The 20184-nt window shown below is 40.2% G+C and overlaps 1 protein-coding gene across 4 annotated transcripts in view; it reads right to left on the bottom strand.

The window, feature by feature from the left end:
- Positions 1 to 20184, bottom strand: part of epb41l5 (erythrocyte membrane protein band 4.1 like 5) — a 225250-nt gene that overhangs the window by 179737 nt on the left and 25329 nt on the right. For all 4 annotated transcript variants that reach the window (XR_009938816.1, XR_009938817.1, XM_062533706.1 and 1 more), the window contains exon 3: positions 10798 to 10902. Coding sequence is in view for 2 of the 4 variants with exons in the window: in XM_062533706.1 (XP_062389690.1) it covers positions 10798 to 10902 (105 nt within the window). In the remaining 2 variants the exon portion in view is untranslated. The remainder of the gene's footprint in view (positions 1 to 10797; positions 10903 to 20184) is intronic.

The raw sequence follows: 20184 nt of genomic DNA, 5'->3' as shown, positions 1-20184 counted from the left end.
GCGCGGTTCAGATGTGGTGTGTGGGTTCGCCTGGGGGGGAGGCATTGGGGGGGGCATTGTGGGTGGGTGGATGTAGCGTGCGTGGTGGGTGGGTGGATGTTTGCATGCGTGGTGGACGGTGTGCGGGATTCTCTCTTCGGGTTTAACTGGGTAACCTATTCCGACGCACCTGTCCCCACAAAAGAGGTGTGTAAAAGCGTTTTGTAAACCCTCTATAGTATAATCATTTATATCACCACTATACTTATTAATACCAACCATCATGACTTACAGTAATACTAACACACTCTATTTCTCTTCCCTTTCCCCTATACCTCACCTGTGAGGTAAACCATTACCAGCCATCAACCATCTCTGTGCCTGTCCCTCATCACACCTGAAGTCACATCCCTCTGACTGCCCTACCATCGCCATTGCCTTCGCCATCCCTATGACTGCCCTACCATCGCCTGCTGTGGTTCCCTGCCCAAATCTTTGGCCCACGCATCCCAGCGACCCATCATTTTCCAAAATAACTAATGGATTACTAATGGACAATTTATTCCCTACACTGGACTATTTGAACTGTCATTGTCATTGTAACTTTCAAAACTACAAATGACTGGACTGTAACTGACCCAAGGCAGATGGGTTGGGCCCTTGAGTCGTGGATCTGTCTGAGGTTTCTTCCTATATGTATCTCCAATTCTAGGGAGTTTTTCCTTGCCCCTGTTACTCATGGGCTCTCTTTGAATGTCTAACACTCTGTAAAGCGCCATGAGACATGTGTAATGTTTTGCCGCTCTATAAGCGAAATTAAATTGAAATTGAAATTGAAATTTGGATGAATAACTTCTACACCTCTCCAACCCTTATGGTTAAACTTAGAGAATGGGGCCTAAACGCATGCGGAACATGTCGGATTAACCGTTAAAAAATTCCGGACGACTTAAAAGATGTTAAAAAAATGGGAGCGGAGGGCAAGTCGTGGGGACATGAGGTGGCATAGAATAGAGGGTAATGTCTTAGCAGTACAGTGGAAGGACATTCGTGCAGTAACCTGTCTGTCCAATTTCCACAATGCAAATGATTCGACTGATGTGTGTAGACTAGTGAAGAGCAATTCAGTTTGGGACAAAAAAGTTGTACGTCAGCCTATTGTGGTGAGTGATTACAACAAAAACATGGGGGGCGTTGATAGGTCGGACCAAATGATAAGTACATATTGTGTACTTCAAAAAACGCTTTTTCTCCACTTCGTGGACATTGCCGTCGTCAATAGTTTCTTATTATTTCAAGATTGGCAGCGCAATGCAGAATCTGGTGTTGAACCAAGGCTAGGTAGCTACAGCCAGATAGACTTTAGAGAAAATCTATCACGACAACAACTACTCCATTGTCCTTTCATCAGGTACATGTTCCTGTACAGCAGGAGCCACAGAGAAATTGTTGGCTATGTTATAAAAAAATTAAAAAGGGGCATAAAACAAAAGTAGCTTGTGCGGTCCCTGAGTGTAATGGTAGGCGACTTTGTTTTACTAGTAAACAAAATTGCTTTCAGATTTGGCATTCGGCAGAAGGGGATGCGTTTCGTGATGAGCCATAAACCTTCTGTGTTCAACCTTCAGGTACCCCACCCCAGCTGCCCTTTCCTCCCCTACCCTCTGTGAGTGTGAGTGTGTGTGAGTATGAGTTTGTGTGTGTATGTGTTTTCTTCACAGGTTTGTTCTAAGTAATTCTTATCATTTGCTTCTTTACAAATAAATGGTTTATTCTTATAGACCAAATAAATCTAAACCACTGTGTCTGACTTAATTATTAGTTTTAATGTATACTTTTATGTTGTTGGTGAGAAAGAAAATGTGAATTCTGTCAACATTCTAAATCCCGTTTCCTGCATTTTTTTACACTGATCACTAAGTGTACCATAACTTTTGAAAGGTTAAGGATATTCCAATTCTGTTTTTTCTGGTAAATAGCCCACAACTTGCTGAACATGTCATACACTCTATATTTTTCTCTATCTTGTAGAGAAATATGCTATGAATTTTGGATACATATTTGGAGAGGATTTCAAAGACTGCTCATTACTTAATCATTATTACCATGTGTATTTTACATCATTTCATAGAACTACTTCTTCTGATTACAATGGTATGTATATCACACTTATGGTATGTAGTTTACTCAAGAAATACGTTTTTTTGTGTGAAGAGGTCATTCAGCACCAAAAATAGAATGTTCGTCACGGGCACAAAAGGGTTCAAATTGACAAACATCATACAGATGGTACGGGTTGAGAATGCTCCTTTCTTTGCCGCACATCGGGAATCCCGAAGGTTTGGGACTTTGTAATTAAAACTGCAACCGCAAGGGGGCAACATAAGACCGCCCTAATAACATGAAGGTTCGGCTCATCCCGGAAAACACGGAAAAACCCGAAGACATCGCGCTGGTGACAAGCTGAGAAAAGAGACATGACGCACGGCATGTCAGATTGCAGTGGCAGAGTTTTCGAATGTTTTACAGCCTACCTCACAGCTCTCTCACGCGACGTAGCCTATAACTCAGTCAGTCCAGCAGAGATGCCAGAGCAACGTTTTGGTCAATGGAGAGGGAGAGAAATGCTCCGCATATCCGTCTCATTTAATCCGTCTCATTTAATCATTAAAATGAAGGTGATGACTGGCGAAATTAATCAAACGACGTTTCAATAAACCATTGTTATCAGAAGGAAATAGCCTTCAATTCAACCTGAAAGACTCGATAGGCAACCTTAGATTACTAATTCATTAATTCATTACGGTTACAAGACCGCATTTCCGGGAATAGGCTATTATTATTGTCAAGGCCAAGACGAAAGAGATGGACAAGATGGACATTTAGGCTACATTTATATCCTAGGAATACTTAGAAATATGTACAGGGCAGGCTATTTTAAAACGGAGGCATGTTCATTTTAACCGGCGACGCTGGGTACATGTAGGCTACCCAGCATTTGTTATCACCCACTTTTGACAACTGAAAATAAAATGTATTTAACAGAAATCTCTTTAATACATGCCTATGCTTGTCACTTTACTTATAACCGTAGGCTACATGCATGGAGAAGATCGCGCATTTTGTAACATTGTAACAATGGATGGTCAGATATGCGATAGGGCAGTGAGGGTGATTCATTGTAACCATCGACTAGTAAGCCTAGCTCCGCAAAATAAGTTTCTAGCAACTTATATAGATCTCTGTATGCATGTTCATGTTAATTCAGAGATAGCATAGACTAGCGTAGGTTACTGTGCGTCAAGCTATATCACAGCATTTTATCATGTGGTGAATTAATGACTAACGTCAGTTTAACATGTCAGAACTTTTGATCTGCGTTTCAAGTGCATGCCGCGAATAAATAAACTCGACTGACTGATAGGCTAAGCGACAATTGTTCAGGACTCCAGCTGTGGCACAACTGGTTAAGGCATCTACACCGCACGCTGGCGACCGGGGTTCGAAATCCACTCCACGAACCTCTCCGGAACCCATAAAGACAAAAGGCGTTTTTTATGGAAAAAAAAAAATAATTCTCCGTTTTGCGATTTTTTTTTATGTTTGCGATGTCTGCTGAAAGGAAAAGTTAATATATGAATTCGTGGTTCAGCGCACACACACACACACATGTTTAGATTTACATAAGGCTCAAATGTCTGTTGAGACGAGAGAGAGGGGGGAGGGAGCCAGTCGTCCTCAATAGCTGCATATAGGTAGGCTATAATGTCTATTGAACTGGTTAGACGAGTGTGGGGGAGGGGGAATGATCGCACAAGCCAATTGCTCTTCATGAAATGGATAGTCTCACAGAGGGCTGTCGATTTTTAAATGTAGCCTACTACATCACTTGCGAAATCGGACGTGGCACATAGCCTAATTATTAGGCTACTGGATTTAATATAGCAAGTCCATAGACTTTGTTCATCCTATATTATATGCTTTTAAAATGAAATGTGCTGCGGGGAAGCATTGGGGAAGTCAGTGTAGGTTGTCCTGTAACAATTTGCCTCTTATTATAATCAAGAGTATACTGCCACTAAGCACATAATAGCCTATAAGGTTACGGGCGGATGCGAGCAACCCCATGCAAAAGAAGTCCTTAAGTTAACGGACAGAAGGCCTGTTTACATGTCAAACATGCATTAAATCTAAGAAACGAAAAACACAAATATCACACTGTATTGTGTTGTAAACAGTTAATGAGTTTGTGGCCACTAGTGCGCAACTGCATCGCGCAGTGAGCTGAAGGAGGACCGACATTTATTAACACAAAGCTTTGTAAAGCACTAACAACCACCCCTCAAAGTTCATTGTCCATAAGTCCAAACAATAAGTATAAAAATCCGATAATCCAAAATAGGGGTGGCACGGTTCACAAAATCTACGGTTCGGTTCGTATCACGGTTTAGAGTCACGGTTTTCGGTTCGGTACGGTTGTTGTTGTTATTTTTTCTTTTACTCTTTAACACTCCAGAAACATATTTCAGCATATAGCTTAATCATCCATAATTAGGCTATAGAGTATTTAGAGAATAGTTATCATGTAATAATGCACAAACTGAATTTCACTTCACATAAAGCACATTATTGTCTGAGGAAACCTTAAGCTACAGTTGAGATTTTGATAGCAAGAGGGAAGACTAACACTGTGTCTCAAACCGCGCACTTCTGCACTTAAAATACTTAATTTGAGTGTGTGAGGGCGTTCACACTGAAATTTCGAACGATACGAAGGGCACTGCAAGTCCCCGGATGGTGCACTCATAACGGTCAAAAAGTTGAGTGTGGAACGCTGGACACTTCTCGCCCTCAATGGACGCCATCTTGGCTAAATAATGGAAGAGGAGGGAGTATTTTCAAACTCGTAGAAATCGCGGTAGAGAAATCTGAAGCAGCAGCGGTGGAAAACACACTTTACAGAGGTACAAGCAAGTTACAACATAAACTGTTCATGTTTTGACACAGTAGGACCATGTCACGGTGGAATTGAGGACACCAATAAAAACATATTTTAACGTTACGATCGTCATTTCCATGAAGTGCACGGAGGTTAGCGTTTGATATGAGACGACACTATTCTGTTAAAATGTGCACACTATGCCAGTAAGCACACAGGGCACATAGGGTGCTGCATGAAAGTGTACTCACGGAAGTAGTCGGTTTGAGACAGACTAATTGATGATTTCAACAATCTTTTCATTTATTTGGCAGGGATGGTGCACCAGCACAATCTTTTTATCGCTCTCCTTTCATATAGTGTGAATGATTTTTTAACAAGATGTAAAGCTTGTCTTTATTTGAAACACACACACATTATGTAATTATTTATGCATTCTATACTGACATGTCTAATATTCATAACAGCAAACTTTATGCAGATTATAGCCTACTATTCATTATAACTCCACCTCTTAAATTCAGCTGTCTGGCTGAAGCCTCAAAATATTGTAAACAAAGTAGCAGGCTAAGCTCATCATACTCTACTGGTTGGACTGTTCAGTTTCCCCAGATGTGTTTTAGTTTCAAGGTAAGCTAATACTTTTCTCCTTGGGACAGGCCCTTTTTAACTCATTCACTGCCATTGACGTCTTTAAACGTCAATTTAGACACATACGTTGACTGCCATTGACTTGCCTTGTTCAATGGGGAGGGCTCCTGGGTGGGCTTGGGAACGATCTGGCAGAGTTTCAGGCTTGTAAACAGACTGTACTAGCGATCCCAACCGCTAGATGACAGCAGTGCCATTTGGATGATTAGTACCTGCCTGCAAAGTGCAGATACAGAGACATGCAACCAGCATGCAACAAGCTAACACTGAAGATCGACCACAGTGGATCTAGTTTGCACGCGATGCAAGGAATAAATATGCTTACTTCTTACATCAAGGATGGAAAACACGTGAACGGTATGATCCATTTACATTGGATATTGCTATATAGACTAACAACAACTTTGCTAGTGCTAGCTTGCTAAGTCTAGCGTCCTGTTCAGAGTCTTTAGCGACCATCAGAGTCCCTAGCAACCTTGACGAGACTGACGAGATAACAGTGCAATCGTGGTAGACATACTCCTGAATCGCTAACGTTAAAAAGTTGATTTTCACAAAAAGATCGTTTTCTCCATGTTTTGGTCAAAAACAGGTGTTTTTAGCAAAACTAACCCGTGTTCTACTGACGATTACTAAAGAACGGAAAACGATAGAAACAAACCGTTTTTTCCTGGTGAAAGAAGAGAGTCTACTCTTTCATTTGGTACCTTCGGTGTTTACATAGTCATAAAGCTCACCGTTCGGTGGATCTTGGAAAAACAGTCAAAATGCTGTAAAACGTCTGGCAGTATGGAGCGCTCTGCACTGAAAATCGCTGGCAGCCAATGAGTTAAGCCTTGGAGTTTAAAACATTGGTATTGAGATGGTTAGTCAACTTGAATGCAAGAGTTTTTATCAAATGTCTGCATAGCCTTCTAATGATGCTAATCGCATTTAACAGTAATTTAGCTAATCGTCTTCTGTGCGTCATTGCGTTCACGATTGTGAATGTTTTGTTTGGATTAATGTGCATGTCGAGGGCGGGTGTCCATTAAGCGCGCACGAGAGCGGGCCAAGGAGAATGAGTTTACTTCTACTGTTTGGTAAAGTACATAGTCTACATTTGCGGAAGAACTTTATGCTTCCACCCCAGCAGCGTCAGGTGCATCAGTTTGACCACGCTAGGGATGATCTCTCGCACTTGCCATTTCTAAAACCTCGCGCGCAGCACTCAAAACTCCATACTCCTACTCTCGCACGTAAGGGAAACACATCGTCACATTATGGGAATCAATTGCGCATGCCATAACTAGCCTGAACCGTAGGACCGTACGACGAACACACACTCCGAACTGTGACATGCGAACCGCACGGTTCGGAGCATTTTTCAAAAACCGTGCCACCCCTAATCCAAAACGATAACGAGATCTCCCAGAAACGAAAAGCAAGTTTGTTGAGTATAGCCTAGTCCTTCCAACAATCTCAGCTTTTGCATTTGTTAGATAAAAGGCATTCTGTCCTGCTGTATTCCAATAAGAAAAAATCATCCACAAGGTAGGCTAAGGGTCACGGTAATGCAGCATGCAGGAATGTGTATATATATATCGGTCTCGAGGGGTTAAATAGCGCAAGTTATTTGAATTTTAATCTGAAGAAGATCTGATTTACTCTTGTTCTGCACCTTGACCGGGGATGTGCACAAACTTTTTTACTACACTTGAATTTTAAACCAGCGCTTCTCTTACCAGTAGCCTATATCCTATAGCCATACTTTAATAATCAGATGTTATGCTCATTTTTGTAGGCTACACCTCACCGGCAAGCACGCACGAAAATGCTGGTTTTGCACATCTACAATATAGGCTAATTGGCCAGGCTATATATAATAGGCTTAGGACTGTATTTTGCCTTCGTGCAACTTTAGTTGTGCTCAATCTAAATTATTGTCAGTAAGGATAGGTCATATTACCAAATGGCGAACCTCGAACATTATTTAGGATATAGAGCCGTGTCCATTACGCACTACAGTTATTTTTTAGGCTATTGTTTTATTTGAGTGTTTTTGTCTACCATGGCAAACATAGTTGAAACGTTCGCTCTAAACTTATGTATTTCCAATCGGCTTTCACAATCAGCTACAGCTGCGCCGATGATCACCATGAAAACGTGCAATGTCTATACAGAACTGCTTTCACTTCCCCGAGTCGCCAACGCAACATGCACAACAATATTAGCCTGGATGCCAGACCGAAGTTTAGCCCCGCCTACATTCTTTTTCTGCAGGGAATTTCGGTCTGGCACTGCTCCGTTCAGCTGCTACTATTCGAGATACAAATCTGTTCGGACCAATCACGTTGTCAGGGCGGGCTTTACGTGATGATTGACAGATGAACAGCAGTGAAGTTCACGGCTGCATGCGTCCTCGTTCGCTGAGTTGGGTGTGAGACCATGTTGGCTTAGGTTGATTTTGATTGCAACAGAAACGCTATGGCTATGAATGCATAATTTGTTCATGCAGTTTGGCCTTTCGTTTATCTTAGCTATTGAAACGGAGGTTTTATCACGGATTCACACAACTATTTCTTAACACTTTCACCAAGGTAAAACAGCATGTTTGGGTGATGTTGTTCCCGTTTGTTTAAAAATGTCTGTTTGCTCGTTGGGTTAACGACACACTTCCCCAGCTGTTCATTGCATACAATTTGAAGGAATTATTTTTAAAAACGAAGGAGGATGTTTTCCATATAGCCTACCCTGCTACATATTTCGTTGTCTTAGATTTCGCAGATACTGACAGCCAATAACTTGTTCTGTTTGGTTTGGTCTATCCAATGAGTGCAGAGCTATCCCCCCCGCCCTGTATCGGTTGAATCACGCCCCATAATCGCAGCTGAATGGAGCAGTTTCAGACTCATATTCTGACAAGAATTGAGTATGACGTCGTCAGGCTACAACAATATACCGATATTTAGCAAACACATGTATTTCCAGCTCTCGAAACCGATGAGGTCCAGATCTCAGTGGCCTCATAGCTGCCTACAGCCATGCATAGTAAGCCTAATGATAGCCTAATAGTTATGACATTAATAGCCTATTAAAGACCTCATGTCGGAATGGCACGTTGTTTGAAAAAAAAAAGTTAAATACCGCCGAGTGGGGATATGTCGGAATGAACAGCGGATACCAGCTGGGTTGTAAAACATTCGAAAACTCTGCAACTGCAATCTGACATGCCGAGCGTCTGTTCAATACGGAAGAAGACTTTAACTTATATTACTTAGCCTATATATTTCTTATAACGAAACGTGAAGAAAAAATACGAGGACTGACCATCTCGTTTTTCCGCGTTTCCCCCAATACCATGGCGACAAAGAGAAATAAATATGATTTGACATTTAAGCTGATTGTTGTCAAATTTGATGATTAAATGAGATTAAGGAGTCGACTATTGACGGATATGCGGTCTTCATCATTAAATGCAGCTGAAATGCGGGTTGAAACTTTTTGCGATCTTAGATCTTAGGTCCAGTGGACTTAGGTTCCCGATACAATTAACTCACCACCGTCCCGAACTCCGGTTTTAACTTCCTTGTTTACATGGGGAAAACGAGGGAATGTTCCACTAGGTTAAAATAGAGGGGTTTCGCGGGTGATTGGTGGTAGGAACCATTATTGCAGGGGCGTTTTTATGTTTATCACTAATAAGGGATTTTTATGTCTACAAATGTGGTTTTGGTGGGGGAAACCGTTTGTATGTCTTTGTATATTGGCTGTTTGTTTATTTGGTTTATTATTTGGTTATTATTATGTGAGTACATAGTTAATTGATTTATGTTGACAATGGGGCAATCTAGTGGGTGGGGCTACAGTTAGCCTAAGGCTGTATAAGGCCCCATGCCATGGCCTCAGTTGTAGGAGTGCAGTGCAAGTGATGCAAGGTAATTGTGCTGAGAGAACTGGGACAGAGAATCATGATATGGTAAAGTGTGCAGGGTCTTTCTGGTGAGACATAGCCTGGCAACTTGATGCCTATTTATTTTTCATTTTGAACAGTTTTGTTTTGCATTTTTGACCAATCCTGACACTGTAAATATTTGCACATTTTAAGAAAAATATATTTGAAAAAGAAGAAAAAATAAACAAGACTTTAATAAAACTTGCATCCTCCCTGACTCCGCCATCGGCTATCCTGCCACACAAACGTTCTTTTAGACATGTCAGTATCTCCTTCGCATAGAGTTGATATGGTTGTTGATTGTGGCCTGTGGAATGTTGGTCCACTTCTCTTCAATGACTGTGCGAAGTTGCTGGATATTGGCAGGACTTGGAGCACGCTGTCGTATACGCCAATCTAGAGCATCCCAAACATGCTCAACAAGTGACATGTTTGGTGAGTATGCTGGCCATGCAAGAACTGGGATGTTTTCAGCTTCTAGGAATTGTGTACAGATCCTTGCAACATGGGGCTGTGCATCATCATTCACGCTGCAACATGAGGTGATGGTGGTGGATGAGTGGCACAACAATGGGCCTCAGGATCCTGTCACGGTATCTCTGTGCATTCAAAATGCCATCAATAAAATGCACCCATGTTCGATTAGTTTAAATGTGATTAATTAAATTTAAAAAATCTAAATAGACTAATTGTGCAGCCCCATTTAAAGTAATCTAAAACCCCATCTCTCACAGCTACTACAGTATATTCACTATGGTTACTTATGACTGCATTAGATGATGCATTTGTTATTTTAATATATTTGTACTACAACACCACAACGTGCAGCACGTGACGTCTTCGACACGGATGAAAAATATCAGTGAATCAATTAGCTGTCTCATTTTGGTTATTGGTTTATCAGTTTGTGACCTTTTTTTACAAAAATACCTCTGACTGGAACTTCTTAAACTTGAATATTGTCAGCATTAATGACTCACTGTAAACTTTTGTCAGGCAGTTAAGGCATTTGAGGATATGATATTGGGCTTTGAGAAACACTGATTGGACACTGATCAGCATATTTGTGTCCAATGTCAATTAATCTGACATGTCAATTAATCTGAGAATATGAAAATAATCGTAGTGACATTCCTCAAGTTGAGCTGAATAAAAAATTGATAGTTTTACATTTTTGAAGAAAGTAAAAAAATGGTTAAGGCATCAAACTACCTATGGTGTTGAGCTGAAAAGGTTAACATCAGTCAAATGTTCACTGCCATCAATATTGGTCATAAATTCTGTGATTACTTACCGCCACTTGTGCAGAATCCATGAAACGTAGCCCAAAGTAATCCTTTTCAACAATATCCAGATGATACATGATCTGGTCAAACAACTCCTCGCCTTTAGCTTTTTTCTACCGGGAAAAAAAGGGGGGAAAGACAGTTTAAGGAGGGGGTATTGTTTACTCCCCAATTTGATTCTATACATTTTATACCATTGAGGACACCCTGTGACCATTCACAGCGAAATCAGTCGTTTTGCGCACAATGTTATTTTGATAAAATCAACAATAACAAACTTCCGGGTTAAAATGTTGAATTTCACGTTTTCGCATAATTCGACTGTATACAGTCTACAGTTTCATATCGTGAACGCATTTCACGGAAAAACATACGCTTTGACAGTTAAACCCGGCGAAGATTCAACACATTTGCTGTCATTCCCGTTGTGCACGCGCTGCTTAAAAAGGTGATTTCTCCTCTTCTGGCATATCGTGACAGGAGAACCATGTAAACTTTGGATGCGGTTATCTTAGCGATAGTTTGTGTAATACCCTCGATATACATATCGTTGGAAAGCTTAGTTTATGGCCGTTCACGTGAGCACAATAACTTAATTTAATAAATGTTACCGAAACGACTGATTTCGTTGTGAATGGTCACACCCTGTCTAAACTTTCAAAGAAAAAAGAAATGAATAAAACATATTAAACATTAACAGCAACATAAAAATTGCATTTAAGACGCAATATCACTCAAAATCCTTAAAACAATCTCTACCCACTGCACAGAGGTCCTTCCTCCCTAAGCCTTATTGTTGTGGGTTAGTATGGTCCGAGGATGGGCTTAGGGCCTAAAAGGGGAACCCCGTTTGTTCTAAGGGGGAGAAGTAGAGGGGAAAGCAAAGGTAATGCTCTCATAATCCTGGCCGTGGATTGACAAATTCAAGCTAAGCTAAATTGTGACTGGTGAATTTTTTCGGTGAATTATTACAGTGCATGAAAATGCACTGTACTGTTCTTCCTAGGCTTCTTCTTATTATTATTCCGCTTACCAAATTCATTTTTTCTATTCAGCTTGAACCGTTTAACCTAGAAACGTCATTCAAACGTTGCAACGTACAGTGGGTACGGGTTGAGAATGCACCTTCTCCCGCGGGACTCCCGAAGAGATCCCGCAGTGCGTCAAGCCGATTTTTTTCGAGGCTAAGGCAATGTACCCAAACAACCACCAGGTGGCAGAAAGTTTCAACTGCATTTAATGATGAAGACCGCATATCCGTCAATAGTCGACTCCTTAATCTCATTGAATCATTAAAATGAAGGTGATGACTGGCGAAATTATTCAAACGACACTTCAATGAACCATTGTTGAAATTAATGAAAATGGTTATAGAAATCGCCTACAGCCAGCGTTATAAGAAACATATAAGTAATAGTTAAAGTCTTCTTCCGTATTAAACAGATAGCCTACGGGACGCTCTTTGTTCCGTAGGCTATTTTAAGGAACTACTCAATGCACACACACTGGGTAAACTGGCGCGCTACAAACATCAAAATGTCAAATCATATTTATTTCTCTTTGTTGCCATGATATTGGGGGAAACGCGGAGAGGCGAGATGGTCAGTCCTCGTATTTGTTCTTCGCGTTTCGTTATAAGAAATATATAAGTAATAGCCTAGTTAAAGTCTTCTTCTGTATTAAACAGATAGCCTACAGGACGCTCTTTGTTCCGTATTTTAAGGAACTACTCAATGCACACACACTGGGTAAACTGGCGCGCTACAAACATTAAAATGTCAAATCATATTTATTTCTCTTTGTCGCCATGATATTGGGGGAAACGCGGAGAGGCGAGATGGTCAGTCCTCGTATTTTTTCTTCGCGTTTCGTTATAAGAAATATATAAGTAATAGTTAAAGTCTTCTTCTGTATTAAACAGATAGCCTACGGGACGCTCTTTGTTCCGTATTTTAAGGAACTACTCAATGCACACACGCTGGGTAAACTGGCGCGCTACAAACATTAAAATGTCAAATCATATTTATTTCTCTTTGTCGCCATGATATTGGGGGAAACGCGGAGAGGCGAGATGGTCAGTCCTCGTATTTTTTCTTTGCGTTTCGTTATAAGAAATATATAAGTAATAGTTAAAGTCTTCTTCTGTATTGAACAGATAGCCTACGGGACGCTCTTTGTTCCGTATTTTAAGGAACTAGGCTACTCAATGGACACACAGTGGGTAAACTGGCGCGCTACAAACATTAAAATGTCAAATCATATTTATTTCTCTTTGTCGACATGGTATTGGGGGAAACGCGGAGAGGCGAGATGGTCAGTCCTCGTATTTTTTCTTCGCGTTTCGTTATAAGAAATATATAAGTAATAGTTAAAGTCTTCTTCTGTATTCTCTGCCACATTCGACAACAGCATTCAAGTTCCTTCTCAGCACGAAGACGTGACTTTGCTTGCTGTTGGCTCAGAACAACATGCTCGGATTCACCAACAGAGTCGCGGCAACGTTGGTAGATACGGATGCCTGCTCTTCAGTGCCATCACCACAAAGGAGCACTACAGAGCCTGGTGCAAAACCACCAACTGGGATGGATCGAAGGGCAAGCAAGCACTGCCACACAACGTCAAGACCTTTGTGTTGTCAACACTAAGCAGAAAGTTTCCTACGATGGGGAGAAGTGGCCGCAAGGACTGCATCGATAAGATCAACGAATGCCTTCGCAAGCCCCGAAACCCTGGCGATACATTTTCTTTCCTTTAATTCAATAAAACGTTGTTTATCTGAAGAACTTTTCCGAGGTTGTCTTGTCTACCAAATCCTAAACTTAAGAGTAAACATTTTATCTTATGAAAAAACTCTTAGGGGGAACAGTTAGGCAGCCCTTCCTCCATTATCGTAGTAGGACTATAGGCAATTTATTAGAGGGGTCAAAAAAACTCATAAAGTAGGCTAGACTAAATGTGTCACTTTAGTGATTGGCTCTTTCAAATGCAAATTAGGTGGATGGGCTTTTGAATGGGCCTGCTGCAGGTGAGAGGACAAATCCTAAGAATTTATTGTTTTTAGAAAGTGCCATTATCATTGCCATATTCTCTTAAAACATAGGCTATATATTTGAAAACGAGTTGATTAAAGGCTTCTAATGGTGTTTCTATAATATGATAAAAGCAGAGATTGAGATGTGTGTTTGGAACAGTTTTTCAAATCCCCCGGGGGTATTTAGCACTCATTCACAACTGTCCCATCGCTAAATGCTCTCTTGTGTTGCGTGATCACACAAGTATACCTGTCGTAGTGTGCTTTTAATTTGATAGGCCTAATTATTATCTCCGCCAAGGATATAACAAAGTCTATGGATTTGCTATCCAGTAGCCTAATAATTAGGCTATGTGCCACGTCCGATTTCGCAAGTGGTGTAGTAGGCTAGGCTACATTTAAAAATCGACAGCCGCCTGTCTTGTGCGATCATTCCCCCTCCCCCACACTCGTCTAACCAGTTCATACATTATAGCCTACCTATGCGGCACTGAGGACGACACTTGAGCCCGACACTATGTCAATGTAAACATTTGTGTGAGTGCGCGCTGAACCACGAATTAACATATTAACTTTTCTTTTCAGCAGACATCGCAAACATAAAAAGAATCTCAAAACAGAAAGTCTTTCATTTTTTTTAATAAATGGATACATTTTGTTTTGATGGTTTCCGGAGAGGTTCTTCGACTGGGTTTCGAACCCCGGTCGCTGGCGTACGACACCTATGCTTCAACCACTTGCGCCACAGCTGGATGTGAACTTTAACAGGCTTTATTCGGCAGATGTAGGGCCTAGCCTACTTGAAACGCCGATCAAAAGTTCTGACATGTTAAACTGACGTTAGTTATTAATTCACCACATGATAAAATGCTGTCATATAGCTTGACGCCCAGCAGCCTATGGTAGTCTATGCCTATCTCTGAATCAACATGAACATGCATACGATACATACAGTACCCTCCAGAACTATTGGCACCCTTGGTAAAAGTTGACTAAAAATAGGTATAAAAAATAATCTTTAGGTGATTTATTGTACTCCCACGATGAAAACAATGAGGAAAAATATACCCTGCAAGGTAAGCAAATTTATTCCTAGAAAAAGGAAAATCTCATAAAGAAATAAATATTTTTAACAAAAACAGCTTGCTCACAATTATTGGCACCCCTGAAACATATTATGTACAACATTTAACAGGAGCATTTTCCTATGTAAATGCAACGTTTTAAAGTAAATCAGAGTGTCTGTGAACTTTCAGAAGTAGTTCATGACGTTCTTTTTCACTATGGTATGAAAATGAAGTCACTCAGAGGCTAAATCCTCTAGTCATTTTTCAACGTTGGAGAGACAAGAGAATATGCTAAATTGAAATAAAAAGAAATTGTGTTGACATTTGTAAGTAAGAGAATGTCTATGGAAACTAGGTATTTTGTTGAAAATGCCTATATTTCCAGTTGAAATGATGACTAAAAGGTTCTAATCATCTGGAAATGTGGCAAACATGCTTGGACAAAAACCCATGGCTATTTTGCTCCCACGCACAGTATGGAGGATGGTATGATAGGCAAAAAAATCCATAAGAACCACTGTTGAGAGTTACAGACAAAGCTATCATCTTGGGGTCACCAAGTCCCCCCCAAAAATCTTCAAAAGTGACCTCACTGCTAATGGATTATTTAGACAGCATGTCAGGTTAAAGCCAGTAGAGTAATTTAATGAACAATGTAAATGGCAGGAGTTACTGAATGGTACCATGACATGTCTGGGAGTGTGGTCTATTGCCAGATGAAAAGAAAATTCTGCTCTTTTGCTAAAAACACTTAAGGTGTCTTTGGCGTACATAGAAGAATGACTATACTAAAAAGAACCCCATGTCTAATCAGAATTATGGTGGAGGGGCTGTGCTATTGTGGGGCTGTTTTAATTCCCAAAGGCCTTGGGAACCTAATTAAGGTGCATGGTATCATGAACACCAAGAAAAACCTGAACATTTTCAAAGGAAATCAAACAATCTCTGCCAAGGCCCTAAAAGTTGGTCATGATTGGATCATTCATCAGGTCAATGAACCAAAACAAATGTACAGATCAAAACAAATATGGTTTACTGAACACAAAATCAAGCTTCAGACATTGCCATTGCAGTCCCCTGATCTAAACTCCATAGAAAAACAGTGGGATGAGTCAACGAGAAGAATGCACAAGTGTGGACCTAGCAATCTGGACGATCTGGGGAGGTTTTGTAAAGATGAATGGTCTTAAATCCCTTACTTTGTATTCTCAATCTTTATGGGGTGTCAGAGAAGAATATTACATGCTGTTTTATTGACAAAGGGAGGTTTAAGAAGGTATTACAAGTAGGGGTGCCAATAATTGTGAGTGACGTGTTTTCATTAAAAACAGTTATTTCTTTATGAGATTTTTCTTTTTTTCTCAGAATAAATTTGCTTCCCTTGCAGGGTGTATTTTTCCTCATTGTTTTCATTGTGGGAGTACAATAAATCACCTAAAGATTATTTTTTAGACATATTTTTAGTCAACTTTTACCAAGGGTGCCAATAATTCTGGAGGGTACTGTAAGTTGCTAGAAACTTATTTTGCGGAGCTAGGCCTGCTAGTCGATGGTTACAATGAATTACCCTCACTGCCCTATCGCATATCTGACCATCCATTGTTACAATGTAACAAAATGCGCGATCTTCTCCATGCATGTAGCCTACGGTTATAAGTAAAGTGACAAGCATAGGCATGTATTAAAGAGATTTCTGTTAAATACATTTTATTTTCAGTCGTCAAAAGTGGTGGGGACAAAATCTGTGATAACAAGTGCTGGGTACATGTAGGCTACCCAGCGTCGCCGGTTAAAATGAACATGCCTCCGTTTTAAAATAGCCTACACATTTCTAAGTATTCCTAGCATGTAAATGTTGCCAAAATGTCCATCTTGTCCATCTCTTTCGTCTTCGCCTTGACGTTGACAATAATAGCCTATTCACGGAAATGCGGTCTTGTAACCGTAATGAATTCATGAATTAATCTAAGGTTGCCTTAGTAGCCTATTTCAGGTTGAATTGAAGGCTATTTCCTTCTGATAGGCCTATATGTTTCTAAAACCATTTTCATTCATTTCAACAATGGTTTATTGAAACGTCGTTTGATTAATTTCGCCAGTCATCACTTTCATTTTAATGATTAAATGAGACGGATATGCGGAGCATTTCTCTCCCTCTCCATTGACCAAAACGTTGCTCTGGCATCTCTGCTGGACTGACTGAGTTATAGGCTACGTCGAGTGAGAGAGCTGTGATGTAGGCTGTAAACATTCGAAAACTCTGCAACTGTAATCTAACATGCCGAGCGTCATGTCTCTTTTCTCCGCTTGTCACCAGCGCGGTGTCCTCGGGTTTTTCCATGAGCCGAACCTTCATATTATTAGGGCGGTCTATGTTGCCCCCTTGCGGTTGCAGTTTTCCCGATGCTTCGGGAGTCCCGATGTGCGGGAAAGAAAGGAGCATTCTCAACCCGTACCATCTGTAGGTCTTCAATAGGGGCATGCTGCTATGTATTTTTCTACTTTGTAACTTTTATACTTTTTAAACTATAAATTAAAAACTATTAAAAATTTCCCCATAGACTTAACATTGGCCTCTATGACATCACAATCTGGTCGTTAAGCAATTAGAATCTTATGCCAGGTGGCCAGCCCCACCTGCAGCAGCTCTCTCTCTCTCTCAGGCTTTAAGCATAATCTCTCTGTGAAGTCTACATACCCTGTTAAACTGTTTCCTCTTTCCACAACTGTTTCAAAATAAAAGTCCTCACTGCAATAATACACTATTAAATCATTTAGCCATTGAAACTACTCAACTATTTAACTGTTCAACCATTCCAACTGTCAGTTATCATCAACTATGCCTCCAGTCAACTACATGAGACCTCCATGTACCTAGCAACCAACATAGCAACCATTAAAATTAAACGTTTATGACTGTTTCCATAGCAACCAACATGATTTTACTACAGTAACTTCTTTATTCCTGATAGTGGCAGCCATGGATACCCTATCAACAAATGTTTCAAAATAGAAGTCCTCAGTAGCATTGGTTAGCATAGTTAACATTGTTAACATAGTTAGCATTTTTAGCATAGCTGCTAGAAATGATTAGCTAAGTTAGCTAATCAACCTAGTTAGCATTGTTAACATAGTTAGCATTGTTAGCATAACTGCTAGAAATCATCAACTAAGTCAGCTAATCAACCTGGTTAGCATTGTTAGCATGGTTAGCATTGTTTAGCATAGTTAATATTTTTAACATTACTGTTAGAAATCATTAGCTAAGTTAGCTAATCAACCTGGCTAGCATTGTTAAAATAGTTAGCAGTGCTAACATTTTTAGCATTTTTACCATAACTGCTAGAAATCATTAGCTAAGTTAACCAATCGACCTGGTTATCATTGTTAGCATAGTCAACATCTGTTTCTAACATTTGTTAGAAATCATTATAGGTTAGAACTGGAATGTTTAAGCTTTAAACTGTCTACCTTCACACTATCAGCTTTCTTTAAACTCTGCAACCACCATGTTTACCCTAGCTACACCTTAGTAACCATATCTACATTATCTATCTGTAATTTTTTTTTGCATTTTCATGCACTGGTAATTCCTTGGAATTGCATTTCTAGTTAATTATTATTAATGATCATTGATATTTTTAAAGTATATTTTTTCTGTAAACTTGTTCATGTCAATTTTGCTGGTGACCTCTGGATGCACTGAAAATAAATATCCTTGCACGACAGTGCTACTCGTGGTGGAGCCAGTTTTTTCAGTGGTGGAATTACACCCACAGCCTGTTCTAGCACAGTGCTTTGCAATTAGTGTGCTTGCTGAAATCAGCTTACTATTATTCTTAGTATAATATTATCTGTTATCTGTTATTGCTTTCTCATTACTGGGGGCCAAGCAGCGAAGCTGCGAAGGCAGCCATAGTGATTGCGCCTCCAACAGCTCAAGGTGAACATTTTCCAAAAGCTTCACAGGTCTCAAATTTTGTCCGGTTCTCACAAAACAACACAGATTTTTCAATTTCAAATGTATCGGCCCATGAGAGCCAATCAAAGAAGGAGGTGAAGCCACCAAACAGGAAATCAGCTCATATCTCTTCAGTGCCTTGACATCAAAATTCCAAACTTGGTATATACCATCAAGGCATGACCCTGACCACACACATCAACTTACATGCCACTGGACTTACTCTCTAGCGCCACCAACAGTTCAAATTTTTGAATGCAAGAATAACTTCTTATACTACAAACTATCTTGACAAGACTTGGAACATATGATCTTTAGACAAAGTCCAACAAAACTCATATGGCAGATTTTTTACCACTAGGGCGGCGCTATATATCATATATATCATAATATTTAGAGGTTTATGTAGTTCTCACTTTATGTAGTTCTGTACTTTATGTAGGTAGAAGGTCCATCCTCCAGATTGTTTACATATTTCACTGAAAGTAATTCACGAAGCATTAAGCCTAAAAGTAGGTCCTAAGTCTAGGACAGCTTGAAAGAATTTGAGAGGACTCCTAACTCACTAAGACCTATTCACAGACGCTTTTAGTGGCATTTCACGTCACAATGTTTAGATATGAACGTGTGATTACAGGAGCCGTCATGCAAGGGAATAATTGTGCATTGCTACTCAAGGATTGCAATAATGCCACGGACAACCAAAACCACCATTGCATGTAAATCAAATGTAGCGTCTCATCGTAGGCCTAAATTAAATTAAATAGTTTTTCCTCTTTGCGGATGTAGTGCATAATGATGTCGACCATAGCAACGGAGCTTTAACACTAGAAGCGCCAAGCGCCGGTCATTTGACCGCTGACGCGTATTACTAGAAGCGCCGTGTGGGTTTGGCCTAGATGCCTAGAACTGCCGGGCTGCGGCCTTTTGACCGCAGCGATTACAAAAAAAAATCAAATCTTTTCACTCGATTAAATTCCAGGACCCTACGTTCACGACTTTTCCTAAATATGCGTGTTTTGTCACCCAGAATTTTTACATGATCGAAAGCACACCGGTACAAGCTAGTTTAGAGCTATTTTGCGCTCACTTATGTGACAACACTATGTTGTCTCGCGTTCGCCCATGTTTGTCCAGGCTGCTATTCTCTTTTCTCACAGCAGATGTCGCAAGGGTTTCCTGTCAGTCGGGCATGAGAATAATATTTTACCATAAAACATATAGTTTATATATGTGCAATATGTATTATACATGTGATTTATTTTTTTTCCCCAAGTAGCTTTTTTTTTATTGGAGACTTGTTTCACAGATTACAATCAACAAGGTCACATTGGTG

Source organism: Sardina pilchardus, chromosome 4 (assembly GCF_963854185.1).
Source record: "Sardina pilchardus chromosome 4, fSarPil1.1, whole genome shotgun sequence".
NCBI lineage: Eukaryota > Metazoa > Chordata > Actinopteri > Clupeiformes > Clupeidae > Sardina > Sardina pilchardus.
The sequence above is the reverse complement of the archived record's forward strand: the minus strand, read 5'-3'. Positions and strand labels throughout refer to the sequence as shown.